The sequence below is a fragment of the Eubalaena glacialis genome, chromosome 4, assembly GCF_028564815.1.
Source record: "Eubalaena glacialis isolate mEubGla1 chromosome 4, mEubGla1.1.hap2.+ XY, whole genome shotgun sequence".
In the NCBI taxonomy this organism is placed as follows: domain Eukaryota; kingdom Metazoa; phylum Chordata; class Mammalia; order Artiodactyla; family Balaenidae; genus Eubalaena; species Eubalaena glacialis.
This window is the reverse complement of record NC_083719.1, coordinates 126,774,902-126,801,000: the sequence shown is the minus strand read 5'-3', so window position 1 is coordinate 126,801,000 and position 26,099 is coordinate 126,774,902. Positions and strand designations below refer to the sequence as shown.

Below are 26,099 nucleotides of genomic sequence, written 5' to 3'. Positions count from 1 at the left end.
TCCCCTGCAGGTGGGGATGGGGACACCTGACTCCTAAGGGGAGTGTCATACCTTGGAATCTCTGGCCTGGGATGTGGCCAGCGGGGTGATGTGAAGGGGAAGAAGATAGATGTTGAGATTTTTCCAGTTGTGTGCGTGTCATTGTATTTTTCTTTTATGTTCTGCCTCAGCTTTTGGTGAGGAGTCGGGGAAGGGTGAGAAAGAATTTGAGAAAAAAAGTTTAGAAATGTGGTGGGAAAGAAAGTAGGGGGGAGGTATACTCACAAAGGCATATCAGCAAGGCTGTCTCCCACTGCTCGGCCTGGGGCTGTGAGGAATCTTCCTGGGAGGATGAAGATGAAGTAATTCAAGATGGCGAGCTCTAATCACCAGGGAGTATCTGAGGACATGGTCACATTACGTTCCCAGGGGAACAACCTTTGGCCTCTTAAGACATCCACTTGCTTTCATTTTGGAAAGAGCTCAGGCAGTGAGGGGGTATTTTTTCAGAGCCTGAGCTGGTGAAGGGTCAGGAACACAGACGTTAGAGCAAAGGTTGAAAGTACAAGGAGTGTGTTAGCCCAGGGAAGACTCGGGCTGGGATCACTGCTGGCAAAGCTTAGGAGGAATACTTTGGAGGAGGTGGGAGCCAGCAAAAATGGCTGTGTCTTCGAGGATCAATCATTTAAGCAGCACTCATATGTCCTAGACTGCCAAAACATCCATGCGTGATCCCATTTCGACATTCCAACAGCCCTCTGAGGTACGACTATTTCCTGGTTTACCCACAAAGAGGAAAGTGAGGTTTTACGGAGATGAAGTAACTTGTTCAACGAGGTCACACAGCTAGTGAGTGTGGAGTCAGGATTTGAATTTGGACGTTTTGCAATGTGAAGTCTGGGCTCCTGACTACCACAGCCTCTTCATCCCAGACCCTCTCCCACGTCCAACCCATCTTGCTCCCTAGGTTCAATCCTGTCATCAGATGGGAGGGTTTCCAGCAGCTCTGGCCCCCAGGGCTCAAAATGAAGTCCCTTGTGTCCAGCTCTCAATTCTGCCTCCTGCCAGGATCTTTGTATTTTTAGTGGACCTGATCCTTAAGTCCTCAGGGCCTAGTACTTGAACCTCAACCCAAAGGCTGGGATGCTACTGCCTGCTTTCTGACCTACCCTTGATCTCTGTCCTGCCTGGACACAAGGTGATACCTGTCCTCAAGTGCCCCATTATGGTTCTGGACACCTACTGCTCATCCCCACGTCTCTGGGGAGTGTGCCCTGAGATCACTGTGACCTCCCAACCTCACAACTCCTTCACCTGACTCGACCTTCTTCCTAGCCCTGGCGGCTGGAACTGTGTTGCCAACCCCAGCTCTGCTCCAGGGGAGAGGCTTGGGGCTCAGTACTAACTAGACACCAGCTTATCCTACAGAATAAGGTGCACAGTGCCTGGTTGCTGCTGCGATGTGTGTTTTCTTGTTTGTTTCTGTTTTTCTTTAGTTCGCAGGTCTTGAGAGCTTCCTGTGTGCCAGCACTGGATTAATCACGTAGAGTGGATTCCCTCACGTAACCCTCAAAAAGCCCTGTGAGAAGTGAACAGAAGCTGTGGTGATTGCTAGTAGTGCACTAGCCTTTCCCCAGACCAAAGGCTCTGCTGATGTGCCTGGAATCACTGAGACCCCAGAATCAAGACAAGCAGGCTTCTTCCTGGCCAGAAGCCTCATCTCCACTTCCTGTCTCACTGACCGGGGTCTCACTGTCCCTCCTGAGCCAGGGCCAGACTCGAGGCACTGTGGCTGGAAGGAGGTGACCCTCTCCTCCTGCCCACAGCCCGGCTCTGCTCTCACACAATGGCCCTTGGGTCTCCCCTGTGTCCTTCTTCTCTGGGCCCTGCAGAACAGCTTCAGTTGGCCCAGACAAGGGCTGCTCGGCAGATTCTCACAGCCACTGACCCTGGAGCGTGACCCACTCAGCTGCTGTCTATAGCTGAAGACACTTCCAAGAGATCTGGGTGGGGAGGGCCGGACTGTTCCCTGACCCAGGGAAGGTACAGCAGACCTGGTGATGGTCCCAATCTTCTCTGAGGGCTCGGCAGCCTGAGGGGCAGAGGTACCTAGGAGCCCCCCCAGCTCTACTACCCACTCCCTCCCTGTATCCCTAGCTGCCGAGCTGCACAAGAGTCACTGTCTAGTCAGAGAGAGAACCACTCCATGCCTTGTGAACAGAGGGACTTAGGGAGGAAGTTACACAGGTGAAAGAAGATCCTAGAAGCACCACAGTGATTAACAACAGCAAAAAGACACTCTAGTCTTTAGGTTGGAGGAACGCAGGGAAGAGGCAGTGTTATTAGTGCCCAGTATCTGAAGCTATCTGACAGAAACTGGAAGTATAGCCAGGCCTGTCCAACGGGACCTAAGGCCAAGAGGGGAGGACCATCCAGTGGAAGCGGGAAACATGGAGAAGACCAGCCAAGGCAGAGGTGCTGCCTGAAGCAGAGAGAGGGAGAAATACCTTGGGTTCTCCCCTCCTTCCTCCTGCCAGTGCCTCCCATTGGACAAACCCACCAGAAAACCAGAGAACAAAGGGGCCTGGGCAATGTAGTTCCCTGAAGTACAGAGCTGAGCTGGGCAGGGAATAAATGTGAGAGCAAGCAAGCAAATAACCAACCTCTGAGATGTGAGCGGCTCAGAACGGGTGGATGCAAGTCCTATGCCCACTCTGGCCCAATCCTCCTGGGGCTCAGGGCTGTCCCAAACCTGCAGCCACTGAGCTCTCTTTCTACTCACAGGCCTCAAGGATGCCCAGACCCCTGATGACAGGCAAATGGGCCCCAAACAGGGAACCCAGAACCACCCTGAGGTATCCTGGAAGCATGGTGGTGGTCTGAGACCTAACTGAACAGCATTAGCTGGTGCTGCTGAGCCCAGCATAAGTCAGAGCCCTCAAGGACAAATCTGATCTCACCCTCTCTTTGTTCCTGAATCTGCCAGTGGAGCCTCCAGCAAGGAGCCTTGGTCCCCAAAGCTGCTGGGTCCCCTTGGAACACCCTGAGAAGATGCTCCTGGATGTAAAGGGCCCTGAGCCTCTGACCAGAGTTGCTGCTCCAGCGCATCTGCATGCCTGATTATTGCCTGAGTACCTGCCTGACTTGTCCAGGTGCAATGGACTGCAGAAAGCCCTCTCGCTGGGGAGAGACAGGAGAATCTGGGCCACTCCTGCCCAAGATTGGGATTGCCCTGGATGGGGAAATCTGCCCACCTTGACCCAGATGCAGCACCAGGGAACCCAACAAGGGAAAGTCCCAGTAATGCCTTTGGGGTGTGACAGCAGCCTCTGAGGGAAGGGCTGTATCCAACCTCTACCAGGCCCTCAGGAGCCAGAACCAGGGGGCTTCATCTACATAAGGGAGTAGCCAGGCCTTGTCACCATCCCATATATAGAGAGAAAGACAGGCCCTGCAAACCTTCCTCCAAATGTCATGCCATCTTTTCTAAAGTCCCCATAATAATATTTATTGAGTGCTAATGAGCCAGGTGCTGGGCTAAGCGATATTATATCAGTATCTCATTTATTCCTCAAAAGAACCTTGTGAAATAGGTACTATGGAGATCCTCATGGGTGGGTAGAAAATATGGCCCACAATCGAATAAATGTTTGATGACAACAATCGTAACAATAGCAGAAAAGGAAACAGTGCTCCCCAGAGATCCAAGGAAGGAAAATTAACATCTAATGAAGTAGTGAGTGAAGTGGAAACACATGACAGCATTTCACAGGAAACAGATATGAAGCTAATTCTTCAGAAGAGATTCTCTACCAGGGCAGCCAACCCACACTCTGTGGCAGAAGATGCAAAAAGGGGGACCTGTTGTGACCCACACAATCTCCACACAGATTTCACATCAAAAATCAAAACAAAACCCTGGTTTCTGGCTTTTCTTGAGAAATCAGAATGTCTGTCGCCACTGGGCCCTCATTCTGATGTGGCAACACTGGTTGAAGCCAAGAAGCTGCAAGCTCCTTAGATGAAATATGTACTCCCTGGTCCACCACACTCCCTGCCACTCCCTAATGGCTTTCACCTGGCCCTTCCTCTCATTTGCACCACCTGCCCAGCACCCTGGGCGTTTCAGTTTTCTGAGGTGGCGCCTCCCAACCCAATCTCAGGTGATTCGTAGAGCCCTGCTGCCACCTAGTGGTCAGAGTTCACATACTCCCTCCCTGCACAGCTGTGATGCTATTGTGATCCACCACCATTCACAAGTGTTTCATTTAATCCTCTCACTCACCCTGTCACAATAGGAATTGTACCCATTTTACAGATGAGAAAAACAGAAAACATAAGTTCAAAAATTACTGATAAGAAAACAGAAGAGCAAGGTTAAGTGAGTGGATTGTTAAGGAACCCAGCTCCTCGGGATGTTGCCAGGAGTGGAATCCAGCTCTTTCCTTACCCCCCAGTCCAGGTATTTGAGTCCTGCCCTACCACAACAGATCATAAAATGACTTTTCCACGCTGGAAGGTAGGTCCTGGTGGAGGAAGCCAGCGACTCCTTGAGAAAAGCCAGAACTCTACAGTGAGTATTTTTGGGGCTGAGTAGGGAGGACAATGCAGGCTGGGGGCCTCATCAAACTTCTCCACATGCAGAAACCATAATAAATGAGTTTGCTACTTGCCTATGGCCAAGCGGGCCTTGAACTCAGGGGTTTTAAGGTCAAATGCTGGGCACTTCTCATACCACTACACTGCCTCCCTGGGCCTGAGAAGGCCTCCCCTTCCCTTTTGCTTCCCCCAAACCTACTTATCCCACAAAGCCAGCACCTGCCCCACTTCCTCCAGGAAGCCTCCCTGACCACCTCAGTGACCCCAAAGCTCCTCCTTGTCTGAGCACCTATGAGCCTGGTCCATAGCACCCTTCTGGGGCTGACAGCATCCTGCCTTGTGGTGCCAGGTAATTGCCTGATGCTTGTCTGTCTTTTACAGCTGGATGGGAGATTCCTTGGAGGTAGGTTTCAGTGTTCCCATCCCATCTGGGCTGTTTATCTGAGCAACGTGTATTGAACATCTATTACTTGAGGCATGTGACAGATGCTTAGGGAGATTCCAGGATGAACAAGAACTTGCATCCTAAAACACAACTCTGGTCATGTCACTCCTCTGCTTGAAACCCTTTAGTGTCCCCCACCACTGCCCTCAGAATAAACCCCAAAGTTCCTTACCACGCAGACCTTGCTAAGCCATCTCGCACTGTACCCACCACCCCTACACACACCCTATGTTCCAGCTCTATAGCATTTTAGTTCCCTGATGACCTGTGCTTGCTCTTAACTCTGGGCCTTTGCATGTGCCCTCCCTCCCACCTTCATCTAACCTGTTACCCATCAGCTTGGATATCACTTCTTCCAGGAAGCCCTCCTTAGCCACCAAGTCTGAGTCAGGGGCTGGCCTCTCCCCTGGGCTCCGGTGGCACCTGTTATCACCCTATCCTAACAATTAACACTGTGTGTTAACTGTTGCCTTGTCTGCCTCCCTCATCAGACTGTGGGCTTTGGGAGGGCAGGGCCCCGGTCTCTCTGACTTCTCACCGCATCCCCAGCAGCTAAGGCCAAATCCTGGAGGCACCAAAGATGTGCAGTAGATACTCACTAAATAAACACATGAATAAAGGAGGCGCCATTTTTATATATAGCAAGTATCTAGTGAACAAATGTCACACTGGGGCATCTGACCATCCAATGGTTAAGAGTCACACAAATTTCAGCGGCATTTCATCTTCAAGTCCTTTATTCCCAGTAGTTGACATCAGTTATTCACCAAGCTAGACTCACCACATTAACCAAGAATTCGCTCATCTTTCCTTTGATATTGTAATCTTGTCCTCATGTCTAAAACTAGGTTGGAGCCCAAGAGATTAAAGAGGTCTCACTCCGTTGCAGGGAGCAAGGGGCACCCTTGTGAATCAGTCTTCAACTCCTGGAAGTCTTGTTCAATTCACAGGCAAATACCTTTGTAAGTCTAATATGTGACAGTCCAGCATTGAAATACATAAGACACAGGGCAATGGTTCTAGGTATTTGGAGGGGGAAAGGCACATTACAGAGAGTCCCCTGGAGAAAATTCAGGCCATTCTCCATCTTCTCAATTATGCATTTTCTCACCCTTCAGTGACTTTTAATCTCATCCCCTGGTCTAGGAGAAACCATTACCCATGTGCTACTGAATACATTTTTATTTTTCCTTCATGAGATAGATTTGGTTCCAAGAATGTTTCAGTTTTCTCCCTTATGCCTACAAGAATATCCAGTTTTGTTCAGGTCCCTTTTAATGGCACTTAATAAATATACATTCTGGGACCTGACAGAACAGGCCGTCCTATTTCAAACCTCCTCTCAAGCCGCCTGTTTTTTTTTTTATAACTTTTTTTTAAAATTAATTATTTTCAACTGCGTTGGGTCTTTGCTGCTGTGCGCGGGCTTTCTCTAGTTGTGGCGAGCGGGAGCTACTCTTCATTGCGGTGCGCGGGCTTCTCATTGCAGTGGCTTCTCTTGTTGCAGAGCACGGGCTCTAGGCACACAGGCTTCAGTAGTTGTGGCACACGGGCTTAGTTGCTCCGTGGCATGTGGGATCTTCCCGGACCAGGGCTTGAACATGTGTCCCCTGCATTGGCAGGCGGATTCTTAACCACTGTGCCATCAGAGAAGTCCCTTTTTTTTTTAATAACTTTTTAAATTATTTATTTATTTATTTATTTATTTATTTATTTATTTATTTATTTTGGCTGCGAAGCTGCCTGTTTGAAACATCTGAGCAAGTACAAAGTTTGGATGGGGCACGTCCTAGCTAACAGCTTATGACCATTTCCAACCCCGGGTCTATCTCGTCCACCACTGTGTGTCTAGGGCAGAGGTCCCCAACCCTGGCCACACACTAGAAATACTTGAGGAGCTCTCTGAATTCCTGGGGCTGGGCCACACGCCACACCAATTACATCAGAATCTCTGAGTGGGATCCTGGCTTCAGTCATAGTTAAAGCTGCCCCGGTGCAAGCAGTGGGCAGCCACGTTGAGAAGCCCTGAGCTAGTTTTCTAGCACACTGTAGGCTCTCATAAGTATTGTGGAACCACAGTTGGATTTCCTATTTTATTATCTGTTCCCCTGTGCTTCCTGTTTGTATCAGAAATCTGAGCAGGGATGAGAAAGGAAAATGAGTCATGAGCATCTTGGAGAGTGAATTTGGTGCTGGGAGAGGGATTGAAGGGACTGAGTTTTGCATTATGTATGCAGCCTTCACACTTTCACAAGCCCAGAGGAGGTAAGTTACAGACTGACAAAGACATGTATAGACTTTTAAAGGCTCTCCAAAAACCAGAGCTAACAGTTTTAGGCACTACAGTTATAATACAGAGATGTTCCTGGAATTAAGTCTAAACTGCCACATATTTTTACACACACTCTAAGGTGGGTTGGTTCCAAAATCTGTTTTTTTCCAAAAATGTTTTATTTGTAGCTACTTGGCTAATGGTCATGGTTGTAATATATATATATATATTTTTAGATATATTTTTTTAAAACATCTTTGAGTATAATTGCTTTACAATGTTGTGTTAGTTTCTGCTGTATAACAAGGTGAATCAGCTATATGTATACATATATCCCCATATCCTCTCCCTCTTACGCCTCCCTCCCACCCTCCCTATCTCACCCCTCTAGCTGGTCGCAAAGCACAGAGCTGATCTCCCTGTGCTATGCAGCTGCTTCCCACTAGCTATCTATTTTACATTTGGTAGTGTATATATGTCAATGTTACTCTCTCACTTCGTCCCAGCTTACCCTTCCTCCTCCCCATGTCCTCAGGTCCATTCTCTACGTCTGTGTCTTTATTCCTGTCCTGCCCCTAGGTTCATCAGAACCTTTTTTTTTTTTTTTAGATTCCATATATATGTGTTAGCATACGGTATTTGTTATTCTCTTTCTGACTTACTTCACTCTGTATGACAGTCTCTAGATCCATCCACCTCACTACAAATAACTCAGTTTCGTTTATTTTTATGGCTAATATTCCATTGTATATATGTGCCACATCTTCTTTACCCATTCATCTGTTGATGGACACTTAGGTTGCTACCATGTCCTGGCTATTGTAAATAGTGCTGCAGTGAACATTGTGGTACATCACTCTTTTTGAATTATGGTTTTCTCAGGGTATATGCCCAGTAGTGGGATTGCTGGGTCATATGGTAGTTCTATTTTTAGTTTTTTAAGGAACCTCCATACTGTTCTCCATAGTGGCTGTATCAATTTACATTCCCACCAACAGTGCAAGAGGGTTCCCTTTTCTCCACACCCTCTCCAGCATTTATTGTTTGTAGATTTTTGATGATGGCCATTCTGACCGGTGTGAAGGTGATACCTCATTGTAGTTTTGATTTGCATTTCTCTAATGATTAGTGATGTTGAGCATCTTTTCATGTGTTTGTTGACAATCTGTATATCTTCTTTGGAGAAATGTCTATTTAGGTCTTCTGCCTAGTTTTGGATTGGTTTTTTTTTTTTATATTGAGCTGCATGAGCTGCTTGTATATTTTGGAGATTAATCCTTTGTCAGTTGCTTCATTTGCAAATATTTTCTCCCATTCTGAGGGTTGTCTTTTCGTTTTGTTCATGGTTTCCATTGCTGTGCAAAAGCTTTTAAGTTTCAGTAGGTCCCATTTGTTTATTTTTGTTTTTATTTCCATTACTCTAGGAGGTGGGTCAAAAAGGATCTTGCTGTGATTTATGTCATAGAGTGTTCTGCCTATGTTTTCCTCTAAGAGTTTTATAGTGTCTGGCCTTACACTTAGGTCTTTAACCCATTTTGAGTTTATTTTTGTGTATGGTGTTCGGAAGTGTTCTAATTTCATTCTTTTACATGTAGCTGTCCAGTTTTCCCAGCACCACTTATTGAAGAAGCTGTCTTTTCTCCATTGTATACTCTTGCCTCCTTTATCAAAGATAAGGTGACCATATGTGCATGGGTTTATCTCTGGGCTTTCTATCCTGTTCCATTGATCTATATTTCTGTTTTTGTGCCAGTACCATACTGTCTTGATTACTGTATCTTTGTAATATAGTCTGAAGACCGGGAGCCTGATTCCTCCAGCTCTGTTTTTCTTTCTCAAGATTGTTTTGGCTATTCGAGGTCTTTTGTGTTTCCATACAAACTGCGAAATTTTTTGTTCTAGTTCTGTGAAAAATGCCATTGGTAGTTTGATAGGGATTGCACTGAATCTGTAGATTGCTTTGGGTAGTATGTCATTTTCACAATGTTGATTCTTCCAATCCAAGAACATGGTATATCTCTCCATCTGTTTGTATCATCTTTAATTTCTTTCATCAATGTCTTATAGTTTTCTACATACAGGTCTTTTGTCTCCTTAGGTAGCTTTATTCCTAGGTATTTTATTCTTTTTGTTGCAATGGCAAATGGGAGTGTTTCCTTAATTTCTCTTTCAGATTTTTCATCATTAGTGTATAGGAATGCAAGAGATTTCTGTGCATTGATTTTGTATCCTCCTACTTTACAAAATTCATTGATTAGCTCTAGTAGTTTTCTGGTAGCATCTTTAGGATTCTCTATGTATAGTATCATGTCATCTGCAAACAGTGACAGTTTTACTTCTTCTTTTCCGATTTGGATTCCTTTTATCTTTTTTTTCTCTGATTGCTGTGGCTAAAACTTCCAAAACTATGTTGAATAACAGTGGTGACAGTGGGCAACCTTGTCTTGTTGCTGATCTTAGAGGAAATGGTTTCAGTTTTTCACCATTGAGAACAACGTTGGCTGTGGGTTTGTCATATGTGGCCTTTATTATCTTGAGGTGGGTTCCCTCTATACCTACTTTCTGGAGAGTTTTTATCATAAATGGGTTTTGAATTTTGCCAAAAGCTTTTTCTGCATCTATTGAGATGATCATATGGTTTTTCTCCTTCAATGTGTTAATAAGGTGTATCACATTGATTGATTTGCGTATATTGAAGAATCCTTGCATTCCTGGGATAAACCCCACTTAATCATGGTGTATGATCCTTTTCATGTACTGTTGGATTCTGTTTGCTAGTATTTTGTTGAGGATTTTTGCATCTATGTTCATCAGAGATATTGGCCTGTAGTTTTCTTTTTTTGTGACATCTTTGTCTGGTTTTGGTATCAGGGTGATGGTGGCCTCATAGAATGAGTTTGGGAGTGTTCTTCCCTCTGCTATATTTTGGAAGAGTTTGAGAAGGACAGGTGTTAGCTCTTCTCTAAATGTTTGATAGAATTCGCCTGTGAAGCCATCTGGTCCTGGATTTTGTTTGTTGGAAGATTTTTCATCACAGTTTCAATTTCAGTGCTTGTGATTGGTCTGTTTATATGTTCTCGTTCATCCTGGTTCAGTCTCGGAAGGTTGTGCTTTCCTAAGAATTTGTCCATTTCTTCCAGGTTGTCCACTTTATTGGCGTATAGTTGCCTGTAGTAATCTCTCATGAGCCTTTGTATTTCTTCAGTGTCAGTTATTACTTCTCCTTTTTCATTTCTAATTCTGTTGATTCGAGTCCTCTCCCTTTTTTTCTTGACGAGTCTGGCTAATGGTTTATCAATTTTGTTTATCTTCTCAAAGAACCACCTTTTAGTTTTATTGACCTTTGCTATTGTTTCCTTCGTTTCTTTTTCATTTATTTCTGATCTGATATTTATTATTTCTTTCCTTCTGCTAACTTTGGGGTTTTTTCATTCTTCTTTCTCTAATTGCTTTAGGTGTAAGGTTAGGTTGTTTGAGATTTTTCTTGTTTCTTGAGGTAGGATTGTATTGCTATAAACTTCCCTCTTAGAACTGCTTTTGCTGCATCCCATAGGTTTTGGGTCATCGTGTTTTCATTGTCATTTTTTCTAGGTATTTTTTGATTTCCTCTTTGATTTCTTCAGTGATCTCTTGGTTATTAAGTAGTGTATTGTTTAGCCTCCATGTGTTTGTATTTTTTTACAGTTTTTTTCTTGTAATTGGTATCTAGTCTCATAGTGTTGTGGTTGGAAAAGATACTTGATACGATTTCAATTTTCTTAAATTTACCAAGGCTTGATTTGTGACCCAAGATATGATCTATCCTGGAGAATGTTCCATGAGCACTTGAGAAGAAAGTGTATTCTGTTGTTTTTGGATATAATGTCCTATAAATATCGATTAAGTCCATCTTGTTTAATGTGTCATTTAAAGCTTGTGTTTCCTTATTTATTTTCATTTTGGATGATCTGTCCATTGGTGAAACTGGGGTGTTAGAAAGTCCCCTACTATGATTGTGTTACTGTCGATTTCCCCTTTTATGGCGTTAGCATTTGCCTTATGTACTGAGGTGCTCCTAGGTTGGGTGCATAAATATTTACAATTGTTATATCTTCTTCTTGGATTGATCCCTTGATCATTATGTAGTGTCCTTCTTTGTCTCTTGTAATAGTCTTTAAAGTTTACATTGTCTGATATGAGAATTGCTACTCCAGCTTTCCTTTGATTTCCATTTGCATGGAATATCTTTTTCCATCCCCTCACTTTCAGTCTGTATGTGTCCCTAGGTCTGAAGTGGGTCTCTTGTAGACAGCAAATGTACAGATCTTGTTTTTGTATCCATTCAGCCAGTCTATGTCTTTTGGTTGGAGCATTTAATCCAGTTACATTTAAGGTAATTATCAATATGTATGTTCCTGTTACCATTTTCTTAATTGTTTTGGGTTTGTTTTTGTAGGTCTTTTCCTTGTCTTGTGTTTCCTGCCTAGAGAAGTTCCTTTAGCATTTGTTGTAAAGCTGGTTTGGTGATGCTGAATTCTCTTAACTCTTGCTTATCTGTAAAGGTTTGAATTTCTCCATCGAATCTGAAAGAGATCCTTGCTGGGTAATCTTGGTTATAGGTTTTTCCTTTTCATCACTTTAAATATGTCCCGCCACTCCCTTCTGGCTTGCAGAGTTTCTGCTGAAAAATCAGCTGTTAACATTATGGGGATTCCCTTGTATGTTATTTGTTGCTTTGCTGTTGTTCTTGCTGCTTTTAATATTTTTTCTTTGTATTTAATTTTTGATAGTTTGATTAATATGTGTCTCGGCGTGTTTCTCTTTGGGTTTATCCTGTATGGGACTCTCTGTGCTTCCTGGACTTGATTGACTATTTCCTTTCCCATGTTAGGGAAGTTTTCGACTATAATCTCTTCAAATATTTTCTCAGACCCTTTCTTCTTCTCATCTTCTTCTGGGACCCTTATAATTCGAATGTTCGTGCATTTAATGTTGTCCCAGAGGTCTCTGAGACTGTCCTCAATTCTTTCCATTCTTTTTTCTTTATTCTGCTCCCTGGCAGTTATTTCCACCATTTTATCTTCCAGCTCACTTATCCATTCTTCTGCCTCAGTTATTCTGCTATTGATTCCTTCTAGAGTATTTTTAATTTCAGTAATTCTGTTGTTCATCACTGTTTATTTGCTCTTTAGTTCTTCTAGATCCTTGTTAAATGTTTCTTGTATTTTCTGCATTCTTCTTCCGAGATTTTGGATCATCTTTATTATCATTACTCTGAATTCGTTTTCAGGTAGGTTGCCTATTTCGTCTCCATTTATTTGGTCTTGTAGGTTTTTACCTTGCTCCTTCGTCTGTAACATATATTTTTGTCGTTTCATTTTTTTTTTTTTTTTTTTGATGGGTGGTGCTCTGTTCCTGTCCTACTGGCTGTTTGGCCTGAGACGTCCAGCACTGGAGTTTGCAGGCAGTTGGATAGAGCTAGGTCTTGGTGCTGAGATGAGGTCCTCTGGGAGGCCTCACTCCAACTGATATTCCCTGGGGTCTGAGGTTCTCTGTTAGTCCAGCGGTTTGGACTCAGAGCTCCCACCACAGGAGCTCAGGCCCGACTTCCGGCCTGGGAACCAAGATCTCGGAAGCTTCATGGTGCGGTAAAAAAAAAAAAAGAAGAAAGAAAAACAGGAGCAGTACAATATCAAAGAATAAAAAACAAAATAAAATTAGAAAGATAAAAAATATATTAGGAAAAATAATGAATCAACAAGGTAAAACAGAACCCCAATCTAAAAGAGGCAAAAAAAAAAAGAAAAAAAAAGCCTTGGCTATGGGGGCGGAGTTTAGGCGGGGATGGAACTTAGGTGGGGTGGGGCTTAGGGTGGGGCAGGACCTAGGCAGGTAGGGGGGCGAAGTTCAAGCGTGGGGCGGGGCCTCTGTTTAGGACCTGCGCAGAGGGGAGAGGCAGCACGTGGAAAGGGGGGCCTCTGGAGTGTGGAGTTCCAGAGTTTGGGGGTAGGGCCCTGAGTGAGGGTGTGTGGTTGGGGTTTAGGCCCAGCGCGTTGGACGGGGTCTCTGAGTGTAGAGGTAGGGCCCTGGGTGGGGTTGTAGGGCCAGGGCTCGGGCTTTGCACGTTAGGAGGGAGGCTCCGAGGGCAGAGGATTAGGCCCGGGAGCCCAACAGGGCTCCAACTGACCGCATTCCCTTCCGTTCCTTCACGCCCCTACCCCACCGTCTCCCCCAGGGTCTCCCCCATTGCCGCTGGACCCCTAACCATGGGTGGGTCCCGCTGGGTGTAGGAACTCCTCCCCTCTCTCAGCCACCCCTCAGGGGTGCTGGTCCCAGAGGTCCGGCCTTTACTTTTTCTCCCCCTTCCCTCTCTCCCACTCCCTCAGGACCCACGCGGCTGGAGGGGTCCTCGGTGGGCAGAGGATCAGGCCCAGAATCTCAGCAGGTTCCTGGGGGCCCAAGTGGGCAGGGGAAACCTGGTCACTCTCCCTTTTGATCCTCTGCCCTCCCAATGGTTCCCCAATTTCCCTCTTTGGGCATGGGATCCCTTCCACTCCCCTAGCTGCCCCTCAGGGGCGCCAGTCCCCTCCTGCCTCCACTTCTCCTCCCCCTTCACTCCCTCCATGCCCCACATCCTACCCGGTCACTGTAGGTTCCTCCCGTCCCCTTAGGTGTCCGTGGTCGCCCATTGGTGCCCAGTAGGTGCCCTAGTTGGAGGAGACGCGAATTCCGCGTCCTCCTAGTACACCATCTTGACTCTGCCCTCTCTGTAATATATTTTTAAACGATCTGTAATTTGTTTTAAAAGTTACAGTGGATCACCTTTTCCCTCTCCTGTGAATCTTGCAATTTATGTGAGCCCCAAGTTACAACCTAGAGATGATGATCCAATAGCGGCTGCACCCAAATTCGCCCCAGCAGTCAGTCTTCCTTGAACAGGAACTGTTTTAAGGGGCTTCAATTTCTAAGTTCTAGAAAGGGATGACAATAAGTTTGATCTCACCAAGTTCAAGAGTTTGGTTACCTAGATTGCAGTGTTGGGAGGGATCCTGGGTTTATGGGAAAGGATGCCACAGTGATTAATAATGTCCGTCATGGCCATGGGCATGCGGAGCGGCCAGCCGATGGCTGGGGCCATCCTGAGACCACTTCCTAGACATCCTGCAATTTACATTTATATCACACTTCACGACTTGCAAGGAGCTTCCACATCCTTAGCATCATGTCATTCTCACCACAAGCCTATGAGTTAGGTCTTTATAGATGGGAAAACTGAGGTTGTGTCCTATGTCTGAGGGGTCACAGCCAACTGACATCACCTCCACTGTTGCCTCCAAGCCCTCAGCAGCCTCCTGAAACCACTGGGGGTTCCACTGGCTCCCCTTCTTTCAGAAACAGGAAACCAAGTCATTACCCACCCACCCACCAGGCCTTTAGTTACCTGCTTCACAGAGTTTCCTCTACGATTTGCATACCCCTCTGTCTCCTAATCCAGAGAACACAGCAGCAGTGTACAACTGCTGCTAACAGCCTCACACACCCCACCTAACACACCCTCAAAAATCCCCTCTTCCCTGGAGCAGCCTCTGCATTTGCCTTAACACATTCCAGAATCGTGACTTGCTCACACCTACTCCCTGGCCCAGCCAAAAGTCTCCTGGGAACCTCTTCACTGCCCCGACAAGCCCTCATTCCCCCGCTAGAGAGGGCTCCCAGGGGTTCATTGCCCAAGATAACTCAGCTCCCAGCGTGGAGAAATAAAAGCTGACTGGTCAGCTGTTGTATCTCTTTATACCACAGGAAGGAAGTGAACTGCCAGGCCAGGCGGTTCTGGACTCTCCAGCGTGCCTCCATGCAACCACACAGCGCACAGGTAATGCTCACCTGGGTGACCCACTCCCATGGGCAGGCCCGGACAGGGCACAGGTAAGATAGGCCATAAGCAAGTCCTGGCCAATCGGCTGTGACCTGCCATCCCAGGTGTTGTGACTCAGGTTGGAACGCCCTCTTCATGCAGACATAATGAGCCGTCCTGGTTGGAGCCTTTCATGTCCACCCACGCCAGGCCCACCTACCTCTTCTGGCTGCCTTCTGGGTGCCCTTCACCCGACCCTGGGCTGATTTCCCCATCCACCCCCACCTTCTCTTTGCTTCTTTTCCCTCCCAGGGTCACAGCCTCTAAGCCTCTTGGAACATGGGCTCCAAGGAGGGCACCCTAAGAGGGCAGATTCCAGCCCCATAGAGCTGGACCTGGGGCCCTGGCCAGGAAGCTGGAAGGCACATAGCCCCTCTGTCCGTTCACTTCCACAAGGCTCCATTCTGGGTTCCCCTTCTTGTCCTGGGCCTCCAGGACAGTCACCTGCTGGCCTGCCTGCAGACTCACTTCATGGCTGCTTCTGGCCACAAAGGGGTACACTGCCACCACCTGAAACACACGGAGAGTGACACAGAAATGGTCAGGGTGGGAGGACAGAAAAACCTGACCTAGAGAAGCTGTTTATCTGCTTCCCTCCCACCCGACTCAGTCCCCGTCGCTGAGCAGTCATTGCCTCCCAAATACATCCTTTGCCCAAAGACATGGGCTACTTCTGCTACTCCCACTGCTAATAGCTACTATGTGGCAGGCTCTTTGCCTGGTTTTGATTTTCACAATTCTATAATTCTGTTTGCCCCATTTTTCAGATAAGGAAATTGAGACTCAGAGAAGTCAAGGAACTTATTCAAAATCACAGAGCAGTGAAGCTGGCCTGTCCGACCTCAGAAGGGGTGCCCTCAGTCCACTGCTGCCATCTCACTGAGCTGGGGACTCAGCAGCCCTTCCCCACCACCCTCCTCAGATCAAAGGGTGACATCTGCCCAGGCCAGTTTCCCAGCTTGGAGCAGAGACAGGAAGGAAGTTAGGTGACTTTGTTGAAAGGCAAAAAAAAAAAAAACTGGAGGAGAGGGCATTTGTTAGGCTGATATTTCACCTCCCTGGGCCTCATTCTCATCATCTGTAAAATGGAAGTAATGATATCCTTCCCTCCAGGTAATTGTGGGAATTTAATGAATGGATGCCTGTGCCTGGTACATAGTAAGGGCTCAACAAATGCAGGCTGCTTTCGCTATTTTTACCATGACTTTTACTACTGTGTGCCAAGGCTCAGGAACAATCAGGGGCAAGGGGGAACTGGGATGACCCCATGTGAGTCCCACTGAGCAGCCCCACGACCAAAGAGGAAGCGGCTGCTATGTCTGGGCAGATGGACGGCTGAGCTCACCACATAAGCCCCTGGGTGGGTGTTCTGGGACACTATCCACACTGGCGGGCACTGGGACTAAGTTGGGTGGCCAGGCTCTCTGGTGGGATCCCTGTGGGTTCTTTGCTGATGGGTGAGTATGTCCAGCAGGAGGCAGCCCTGGTGTACCACTTCTAGCTAAGGCTCCCGGCACTGGCCTGAGAGCCTTCCCAGCATGTGCCACAGCTGTACATCACAGCTTCCGCAGGCTTCTATGCAGCCCTCCTGCAGCCCACTCCAGGCTCCCCCAGCCACCCTGGCCTGAGGCATCCCCTAGCTATTCACTGCAAGCCTCTGGGCTCCCACCCCTCAGCCTGGGTCCTTTCTGTTGTTCATCCATCACCTGTGAAGCTCCTCCTTTATAACTGTGAGTGCAGCCTCCATTTACTGAGGCTCACATGTGCCAGCCAGCTAACTACCTCAAACAGCCCTCACAGCGACCCCACTAAGCTTATGCCCCGAAAAGCCTTCCCAACACTTTTTGTTTTGAGATATAATTCACATGCATACACTCACCCTTTCATAGTGTACAATAAAGTAGTTTTTAACATGTTCCCAAGGTTATGCCACCATCACCATTCTCTAATTCCAGAACATCTTTATCATCTCAAAAAGAAACCCTAGACCACTTAGCAGTCACTTCCCATTCCCACTGCCCCCAGCCTCTGCCAACCACTGATCTACTTTCTGTCTCTATGCAATTGTCTATCCAGGACATTTCGTATAGAGAATCATACACTACATGGCCTTCTCGACCGAGCTACATGTGGTAGCATGTGTCAGCACTTCATTCTTTCTTATGGCTGAATAATATTTGATTGTGTGGATGTGCCACATTTTGTTTATTCCTTCATCAGTTGATGGACATGGATTGTTTCCACTTTGGGGCTGTTATGAATAATGCTGCGACGAACATGCATGCACAAGTTTCCCATGGCTTTTAAGAGAAAGCCGACACCCTCACCAAGGCCACAGGCCCTGCTGGCTAGCCCCGCCCACCTCTCCAGCCCACCGCGCTCACCGCCCCAGCACCTCACCGTCCCAGCCCCACTGGCTCCACTCAGTTCCTCACTCACCCTGTCCTCCCCGGCCCTGGGCCTTTGCATTCGCTGGGCATGCTTTCTGGGAAGCTCTTCCCATCCACAACCCTTTATCCCATTACTTCCTAACCACCCTTCAAATCTGAGCAAAAGCATGATTCTTCTCAGAAAGACCTTCCCTGAAACTCTCCCACACCTAAGGCTCTGGCACTTAGCACCAACAGAACTATGATTATTTATATGATTATTTTATTAATCGCTGTTTTCCCCACCTCCCAGATTATAAATTTGAGGAAGGCAAGGGCCAAGGTTGATTTCTGCTCCTCACTGCATCTCTCATCTAGCACAGTGCCTGGTGAATACTGAATAAATGAACAAATGCATGAACAAACAAATGAACGAAATAATCCCACGTGCTCTGCTAATGGGGAGCGAGGGATTAACTCCCTGCTCTTGATGTGGCAAGGACGAGAGGTTCCTTTCTCCAGGTCCCACCCTGGCCAGGACACTGGTGTGGCCACTGACCAAGGCCCTGGCCTCACAGGGTGGTAGCCCCTCTGGACAGGAGGAAAATCAAAGCCCAACTCCAGTTGGCCATGGGGATGTGAACCCCCGCCCCTCTTCCAGGCTCACCTGGGTCACTGCTGGGACAGAAGGGACCGGGGCCAAGGTGGGCTCTGGCGTCTGACGTTGGGAGTCCCTGTGAGGCTTCGCCTGCCCTCTGAGCTCCTCCTCACGGGGGACCACGTGGTACAGCTCCAGTTTCCCAGCTGGCACGTACCCTCGATGTCCTGCAGGACACACAGAACGTTATCTGGCTGTGGATCACACTGCCCATCCCTTTCAGAGGTAGAGGAAGTCACCACCATTCATGGATGTGAATATCTCCAATACAGCTTCTTCACACTAAAATGGACCTCAAAAGGTTATCTTGGAACCTCACAAACTGCCCCCCCCCGCACCCTGCACTCACTCTTTCTAGCTTCTGCTTGTTTACCCCAGTGACAGGGAGCTCATTTCCCACAGAGGCAGCCCACTCCATTTGGAACAGCTCTGGCAGAGATAAAAAGTTCTTCCTCGGACTGGTATGAAAACTATTTTCCTGGTGCTGGCACCACTGGTCTCCTTTCCAAGCAAGGCCACTTCCTCACTGCAGGACTGCCTTTCCCAGGAGGCAGAAATTGCCTTTCTCTTCTCCAAGTGCCCCCAGTTCTTTCTCGTGTAACAGCTACTCCAGTGGTGCTCTGGTTGCTGTCACTGTGAATGGTCATCACCTCCTGAGAGCTTGCTTGGTGCCAGAACCGGCATCTGATCACCTAGTCTTTCCATCAACTCTTGAGGTCCGTATTGTTATCTCCATTGTATGGCTGAGCCAACCGAGCTCAGAGAGGCTCCATAACTCCTCCGGGATCATGCAGTTAGTACAGTGCAGAGTTGGGGCCCAAACCGGGTCCTCTTGACCCCAGGGGCCTGGTTTTAATCCCCATTCAACTGTTTCTCAACTTGAGTTAGGATTTTACCCTTTCATGATTCTTGCCAGATTTGTACCATCTTCTTAATTTTTTTAATAAACTCACTTTTTAAAACTTAGTGTTGTACTATATAATAATGAATAAAATCATGGGTTTCTATACTAGTTATATTTTTTCTAATACACATTAAAATAATGAATTAAAATAAAATGTCTGAAGGGGGAAAAATTGTCGGCAGATCCCCTCCCAATAATCCTGTGTAACCCTCATCTTGTGGGTCACGTGCCCCTCTGTGGAAGACACTCTGCTGGGCCTTCTCCTCCTGGGTTCATGGTGCTCCTTGCTTCCTGCCCTGCTCCCTCCTGGGGCCCCTACATCTGAGCAGCACACCCAGGGACATGACCAGTGCAGAGGGAACAGGATAACACCTCCCTTGTTCTGGATGTCAGACTTCTGTCCACACAGTCAGGATCTAAACATCCCTTCTCTGCGTATCTCCATCCCTTCTCCATCCTTCAAGGTGATGCTGAGTTCTCTCCACACAACTCTGTCTACACAAATGATCTGTGAGGTCCCCAAGGCAGATCTTTGTCTTCCTTACACAGCACCCAGCACACAGTAGGTGCTCGATAACGGATATTGCAATGTAAGACTGAATTTCTCTTTTTGGCATTTCATGCACCACACTAAGCCGGCTGTACCCCACGCCCTCCATGTTCACCTGTGTTCATTCCCATCCTGGATTTGGACCCCTGCCCACAAGAGTGCCCATGTCTCCCCACTGGCTCCTGTTGGACAGTTTTCCCAAAGGGCGGGGAAGTGCCCATGAAGTCCCACGTACCTCCGGTGTCCACCAGCCATCGGCTGCTGTTGCCTTTGGTGTCCTTGTCTTGAAGGAGGGCTACGATGTGGCCCCGAGGCAAAGTCAGGTCCAGAGTCCCGGCCCCGCTGATGTTGCTTGTCACCTGGTACAGCTTTCCCGGGCCATACCTGCTCAGGAGCGCCTGCACCTGGCGTTCAGCCCCTGGAAGGAGTGGCTGGGAGAGAAAGGACAGAGACAGACACAGGTGTTGGAGCTGGAGTGTTAAAGCTGGTGCCAACGTTGGCCCACGTGCTGACAGCTAGGAGTCCTGGGCCAAGCCCACCTCTGCTGCCCATCGGCCCATCCCAGTCGGGGCAACCGTCTCCTCACTAATAGACGGCTGGATCAGATGAGAAACACACGCTCTTAGTATCCAAAGGCATTTCAGAAGAAACTTCTAACTTAACTTCTGAAATCCTTCTCTGGTCTAAACTTCTTGGGTTTTCTAAACTCCTAAGGCAGTTTCTGAGTCTCTCCATTACAGAACTCCAGGACTGGGGCCTCAATTCTGCCCATAGCATCAAGCTAAGCTGTCCCACAGGAAAATGCCTTATACACGTCTTTTAACCCCAATGAGCAAAACTATGAGCTTCATGTGGGCACCAGGCCTTACTCGCCTGGCATCTTAAACAGCCAGCACAGGGCCAGCACACGTAGACACACGTGTGAACAAAGAGAATGTGGTTTTTTATTCCATGCGTTTTGAGTCCACAAGTATTTATTGAGCTCCCTACCATGTACAAGGCATGGTAAGCCTTGTGAATGGCATAGTAGAAACAGGTTTTCCCTGATGGAAATTGCCATCTAGTTAAAGAGAATGATTCAGTGCACTTTCAGAGCATCCAAAAATCTGGCACTGCCTTTGTTTTTTCATTCACTGCTTCCAGCAAAAGTATCAACAAGAAGGGACTCAGGCGATTGTCCCCTTTTTGTAAAACAAAGAAGAAATTTAAAATGTTGGATATAGATTTATTATATATTCTCTCTCGCTAGATATATATGGATGGATATATATTCATCATATTCTATATGATTATTTCCAGGTGGAGAGGTGCTGGGTGTAGGCAGGTAGGCAGAGGTGCCCTTCAGGGACATTTGGGCATGGACTCTGCCATTACCCCTACCTCCAATGGGTTGCTGAATCAGGATTAAGAACCAGGAGAACTCCAGGTTTCTAAACAGCCCCTCAAATGGAAGTGCAGAGATAGGGTAGCTCTTTTTCAGAATGGTGGTGTTAACAGGAGTATGGGGTAGCAAACGTTTGCCTTCTTTCTCAAGTCTCTGCCCCTACCTGTGCAGAGAACCGCAGTGCTCCCTGGAGGGACCGGGGAGGCCTGTAAAGTTCTCACTGGGACTCTCCTGTCCTGGGTGGCCACCTCACTCCTCTGGGTTCTGTACCCGTAGCCAAATAAGTCAAGAATTTATAGGAGGGTTTGTGCATGTTGCAGGGGTGGGTGAGAGAAGGTGGGGAGGGTGGGGCGTTGGGGGGGGGGTCTCCTCTCTTCCTACCAACACACCAGGACTATGATGTTCCCATTTGTTTTTCATTTTTTCTGTATCTTCTCTTTTTTTTTTTCCTGCAATCAGCATGGATTGCTTTTCCAATAAGAAAAATGTTATTTTGTCTTAAGTAGAAAAAGATAGAAGTTTCCATGACTCATCTGAGTGGCTGCTCTCTTCTTGATTTTCTGCACCCTTCCTCTCCCCAAGCTGCAGAGCCCATGCGGCAGCCCTGATGAGTGCTCTGCTGGGGCGTCTCAGGGTGGGCGAGGAAGTGGGGACAGCTGTGGCCCCAGGAGGAGTCAGCCCCACTTGAAGTGCACATACACCTCTGATGGTCCTTGATGTCCTCTGTGCTCTGGCCAGGTGCAAAGGCCACCTGTATCTGTCCAGCTCTGCTGGGCTCCTTTACTGCCCCCCTGTGTCTCTGGGGCCCCATTCTCCCTTCTGGGGAATCTTGGAGCTGTCTCCTGATCCTTCACTTCACATCTCACATGTGACTGAATACAGTTTGTTTTCTCAAACCAGGTTTCATGATGCTCTGGGAGCCCCTGCTCCCTTCAGCTACTTCAGTTACTTTTCAAACATAGTAAAAGTAACTACACAATATTTTATATATTCTTGAAGAATTCTTCAGGTGGACTGCAAGATTACCCTTTCGTTATATTTTAGAGAAAAATGCTTTACCAAAAAAAAAAAAAAAGACTTTGGCTGGCCAAAGTTTTGTAAACCACAATGCAGCTGAGATACTGTCCTTTGCAATTAAAAAGCCAACAGCAAAAAGAAATTTTAAATGATTTCTTATTCAAATTTTTTAATTCATCCTGAATGCTGGTATTTGAAGCAGGTTCCATGAGAAGGTGGTGAGGAAACGGTAAATTTTGATGAAAAATTTGAAGAAGTTCCAGGTTTCAGGCTGTAAATGCCACTTAGCCATTATGATGTCTAATTTCACCTAAGAGTAAAATGTTTGCGTTTTCCTCTTCCTGACCTGCTCTTATGCTTACTGGCCATGAAGAGCGTGTGTGTTTGTGTGTGTGTGTGTGTGTGTGTGTGTGTGTGTGTGTGCGCTCTTACGCTTACTGGCCATGAAGAGCGTGTGTGTGTGTGTGTGCGCTCTTATGCTTACTGGCCATGAAGAGCGTGTGTGTGTGTGTGTGTGTGTGTGAGATTCCCACCCAACCCCAAACCCCAGCTCACAGAGAAAGGAGAGGGGGAGGAACACTGGGAAAAGAAAAGGGAAAGGAAATAGGGGATTGACCTCACTCCACTGGCAGGTGAAGGACTGGATAGTCTTTGCAGGGGAAGGAGGGACACTTACTTGTGTGGTGGGAGGCGGCAGCACTTTCTCGAAGTTCTGTTGAAAGGAGTGAAGCTGATGACCGGTCTGGCCCAGTGCGTCCTCCACCAGCTTCCTGAAGGCTGGATCAGAGATGTGGTGGTGGGGAAGCTGGGTGGGGACAGACACTGTCATCAGAGCCCTCCTTGGGAGAGAGGGGACAGGGAGACCCTGACAGCCACACTCCAGCCCCAGATGTGTTAGGACGGCCCTTTATGTCTTGGTCAGCTGTTGTTTTGACCTGGCTACGGCCCCACCTTCCTTTAAGAAAGCGTCCCTCTATGGGGGTCCAGCGGTATCGCCCCTCCTGGTGCCTGGCCACAGGACTGGCCGTCATGGCATCCCTTTTCCTAAGCACTGTGATCGGTCAGGGAGTAGACAACGGAGCAGAGCAAGGCCAATCGGAAACCACCCATCAGATATTTTTTTAATTTTTAAATTTATTTTCTACTTTTTAATTTTAATTTTTTTTTTTACAGTAGGTCCTTGTTATCTATTTTAAATATAGCAGTGTGTACATGTCAATCCCAAACTCCCACTCCCATCAGATTTAGTACATGAAGGCTGAGAATGAGAGGGTGACTCTTAGATTCTGAGATATAAAGGTAAATGCTTAGAGCTGTTGGGAGCTACTCTCTCCAACTTTGCAGAAAGGGTCTGCTTGACAATAAAGCCAACCCAGAGAGGGAAACAGCCAGGAGATGGAGTGAAAAGTCAGAGCCTCGACAACACTGACTGCAGCTGGGCAACACTGACTGCAGCTGGGCCCGAGGCTTGATCCCCTCCTCGGCCTCCCAGTTATACAGGTCTTTAAGCCTGAGCTGGTTTGGAACCCGAGGAGTTCTGAACGATGGTGCATCCCGGGACCTTGGCCCTGTTGGTCATCTCCTGCATTCTCATCAGACTGCCTAGGAGTGACCAGGCCCCACAGCTAACAGAGACATGTCCTCTCTGCTGGTCACCAAAATCACCATGCTTCATTCTAGCTCGGAGCCTTTACCCTACCCCCAGGATGAAGACAGATTGAGGTTCTACCATGTGGGCCTTTCCCAGGCTCCACAGGACTGTCCAGGTGAATGGGCCATGGGACACACACAGGAAGCTGGCATCAATCATTGACAGGCCCTAAGATTCTGTATTACAGGATCAGTCAAGAAATGTCCTCTTTCTGGGACTTCCCTGGCGGTCCAGAGTTTAAGACTCAGTGCTCCCAATGCAGGGGGCACAGGTTCGATCCCTGGTCGGGGAACTAAGACCCCACACGCTACACGGCGCAGCCCCACCCCCCCAAAAGAAAGAAAAAGAAAAAAAGAAATGCCCTCTTTCTGCTCTTATGAAGTTGACTTCCCCATTACTGTATCCTAGAACACTCCCCAGCCCTGCACATCCCTGTCTAAATACAAGGGGGGCTGGTCACCCTGGACAGAAAACTAGAGCGTGAGAGAAGAATGAAAAGATCATCTAATCAAATTTACCCTCTGCCTTCAGGAAAGAGAAATGCTTCTTTTTGCAGATGGTTCAGGCTTAATTCAAAGAGTGTCTGAGACAGAACTCTGTACTAAATGCTGTGAGGGCCAAAAAGAAGAAAAGCTCAATGAGGGGAACTGGCTTCATCCATCAGAACAGCAGGAGGCAGGCTCTGATAAGTGCTTAGCAGAAGCACATCCTAAGGGCTGCTGGAGTGCAGAGGATGGGGATTCTGAGAGCTTCATGGAGAGATTCATTCATTTGTCATATATTTGGGCAGGTCCCACCATAGGCCAGGCACTGCGAAAGGCATGGGGGCAACGGGGAGGGACATTCCAGGCTGAAGAAGGAGTCTGTGCAAAGGCACCGTGGTCACACTCAGAAGTGGTGCACTGGAAGTGGAGGCTGCAGATGCAGAGTGGGACTATGGGCTGGAAAGGTAGTGATGGGGGTGGGTGGCAAATTTTAGAGGATTTTTTTTTTTTTTTAATTTTATTTATTTATTTATTTATTTATGGCTGTGTTGGGTCTTCGTTTCTGTGCGAGGGCTTTCTCTAGTTGCGGCAAGCGGGGGCCACTCTTCATCGCGGTGCGCGGGCCTCTCACTATCGCGGCCTCTCTTGTTGCGGAGCACAGGCTCCAGACGCGCAGGCTCAGTAGTTGTGGCGCACGGGCCCAGCTGCTCCGTGGCATGTGGGATCTTCCCAGACCAGGGCTCGAACCCGTGTCCCCTGCATTGGCAGGCAGATTCTTAACCACTGCACCACCAGGGAAGCCCCTAGAGGAATTTTTATGCAACAGATTGGATGGGGAAAGCTGAGCTGGGGCACATGAAGCACAGGAGACAGCATGCGGTATGAGCAGTACCGAAATTTCTCCAGAGCTTAGATCCACAGGCCATTAAGTTCTGATGTTGATATCAGAGAGAGATTTAAGAGTTCTTTCCTATACCAACCCAGTCTTCAAAATTCTAAAATCAAAGTTTGCACTTGGAGATTTGTCTAAACCTCTTTGTGACCTATTTATGCTTTCAGCAGACAGCTCCTTTTACAGGCTGTCGGGCACTATGGTTCAGAGCCCAGGCTCTGGAGTTGAACTGCCAGGATTCAAATTGAGCTATTAGCTGTGTGGCTTGGGCAAGCTGCTTAACCTCTGTGCCCTGGCTTCCTTTTGAAACGAGAATAATAATAATACCTACTCTGTAGGGTTATTGTGAGGATTAAGTGAGACAATATACGGAAAGTGTTCCAAACAGATGCACTATAAGTGCTCACAAGGAGGCAGCTGCTAGAAGTAATAACAGTGGCAGGAACACAGCTTGAGACATTGACTCCTGACTGTGTAGAAAGGACCGAGTCTCTGTTACCTACTTCTTTTTTTTGGTTTTTTTTGTTTTGGCTGCATTGGGTCTCCGTTGCTGTGCGCGGGCTTTCTCTAGTTGCAGCGAGCGGGGGCTACTCTTCACTGCAGTGTGCAGGCTTCTCATTGTGGTGGCTTCTCTTGTTGTGGAGCACGGGCTCCAAGCGCACGGGCTTCAGTAGTTGTGGCATGCGGGCTCAGCAGTTGTGGCTCGCAGGCTCTAGAGCGCAGGCTCAGTAGTTGTGGCACACGGGCTTAGTTGCTCCGTGGCATGTGGGATCCTCCCGGACCAGGGCTTGAACCCATGTCCCCTGCACTGGCAGGCAGATTCTTAACGATTGCGCCACCAGGGAAGTCCCGTCTGTTACCTACTTCTAATACACTCCAGGGAATGTCCCCAAGGCCTGTATTTTCCCAGCAGAGCCTCCTGTGCTTCTGAGTCCCAGAGCCTGAGAGTGGCCTGGAGTCCCAGTTCCACCCTTGCTTTCATGGTCTGACTCTATTAATG

General features: G+C 47.6%; 1 protein-coding gene across 1 annotated transcript in view; it reads right to left on the bottom strand.

Moving 5' to 3' along the window:
- Positions 1-15,066: 15,066 nt before the first annotated feature.
- Positions 15,067-26,099, bottom strand: part of ARHGEF37 (Rho guanine nucleotide exchange factor 37) — a 54,543-nt gene continuing 43,510 nt past the window's right edge. The window contains exons 11-14 of the mRNA XM_061188328.1: positions 22,748-22,876; positions 19,906-20,101; positions 18,226-18,383; positions 15,067-15,699 (exon numbers count right to left, since the gene is read on the bottom strand). Of these exons, the coding sequence (XP_061044311.1) occupies positions 15,490-15,699; positions 18,226-18,383; positions 19,906-20,101; positions 22,748-22,876 (693 nt within the window). The 3' untranslated portion in view covers positions 15,067-15,489. The remainder of the gene's footprint in view (positions 15,700-18,225; positions 18,384-19,905; positions 20,102-22,747; positions 22,877-26,099) is intronic.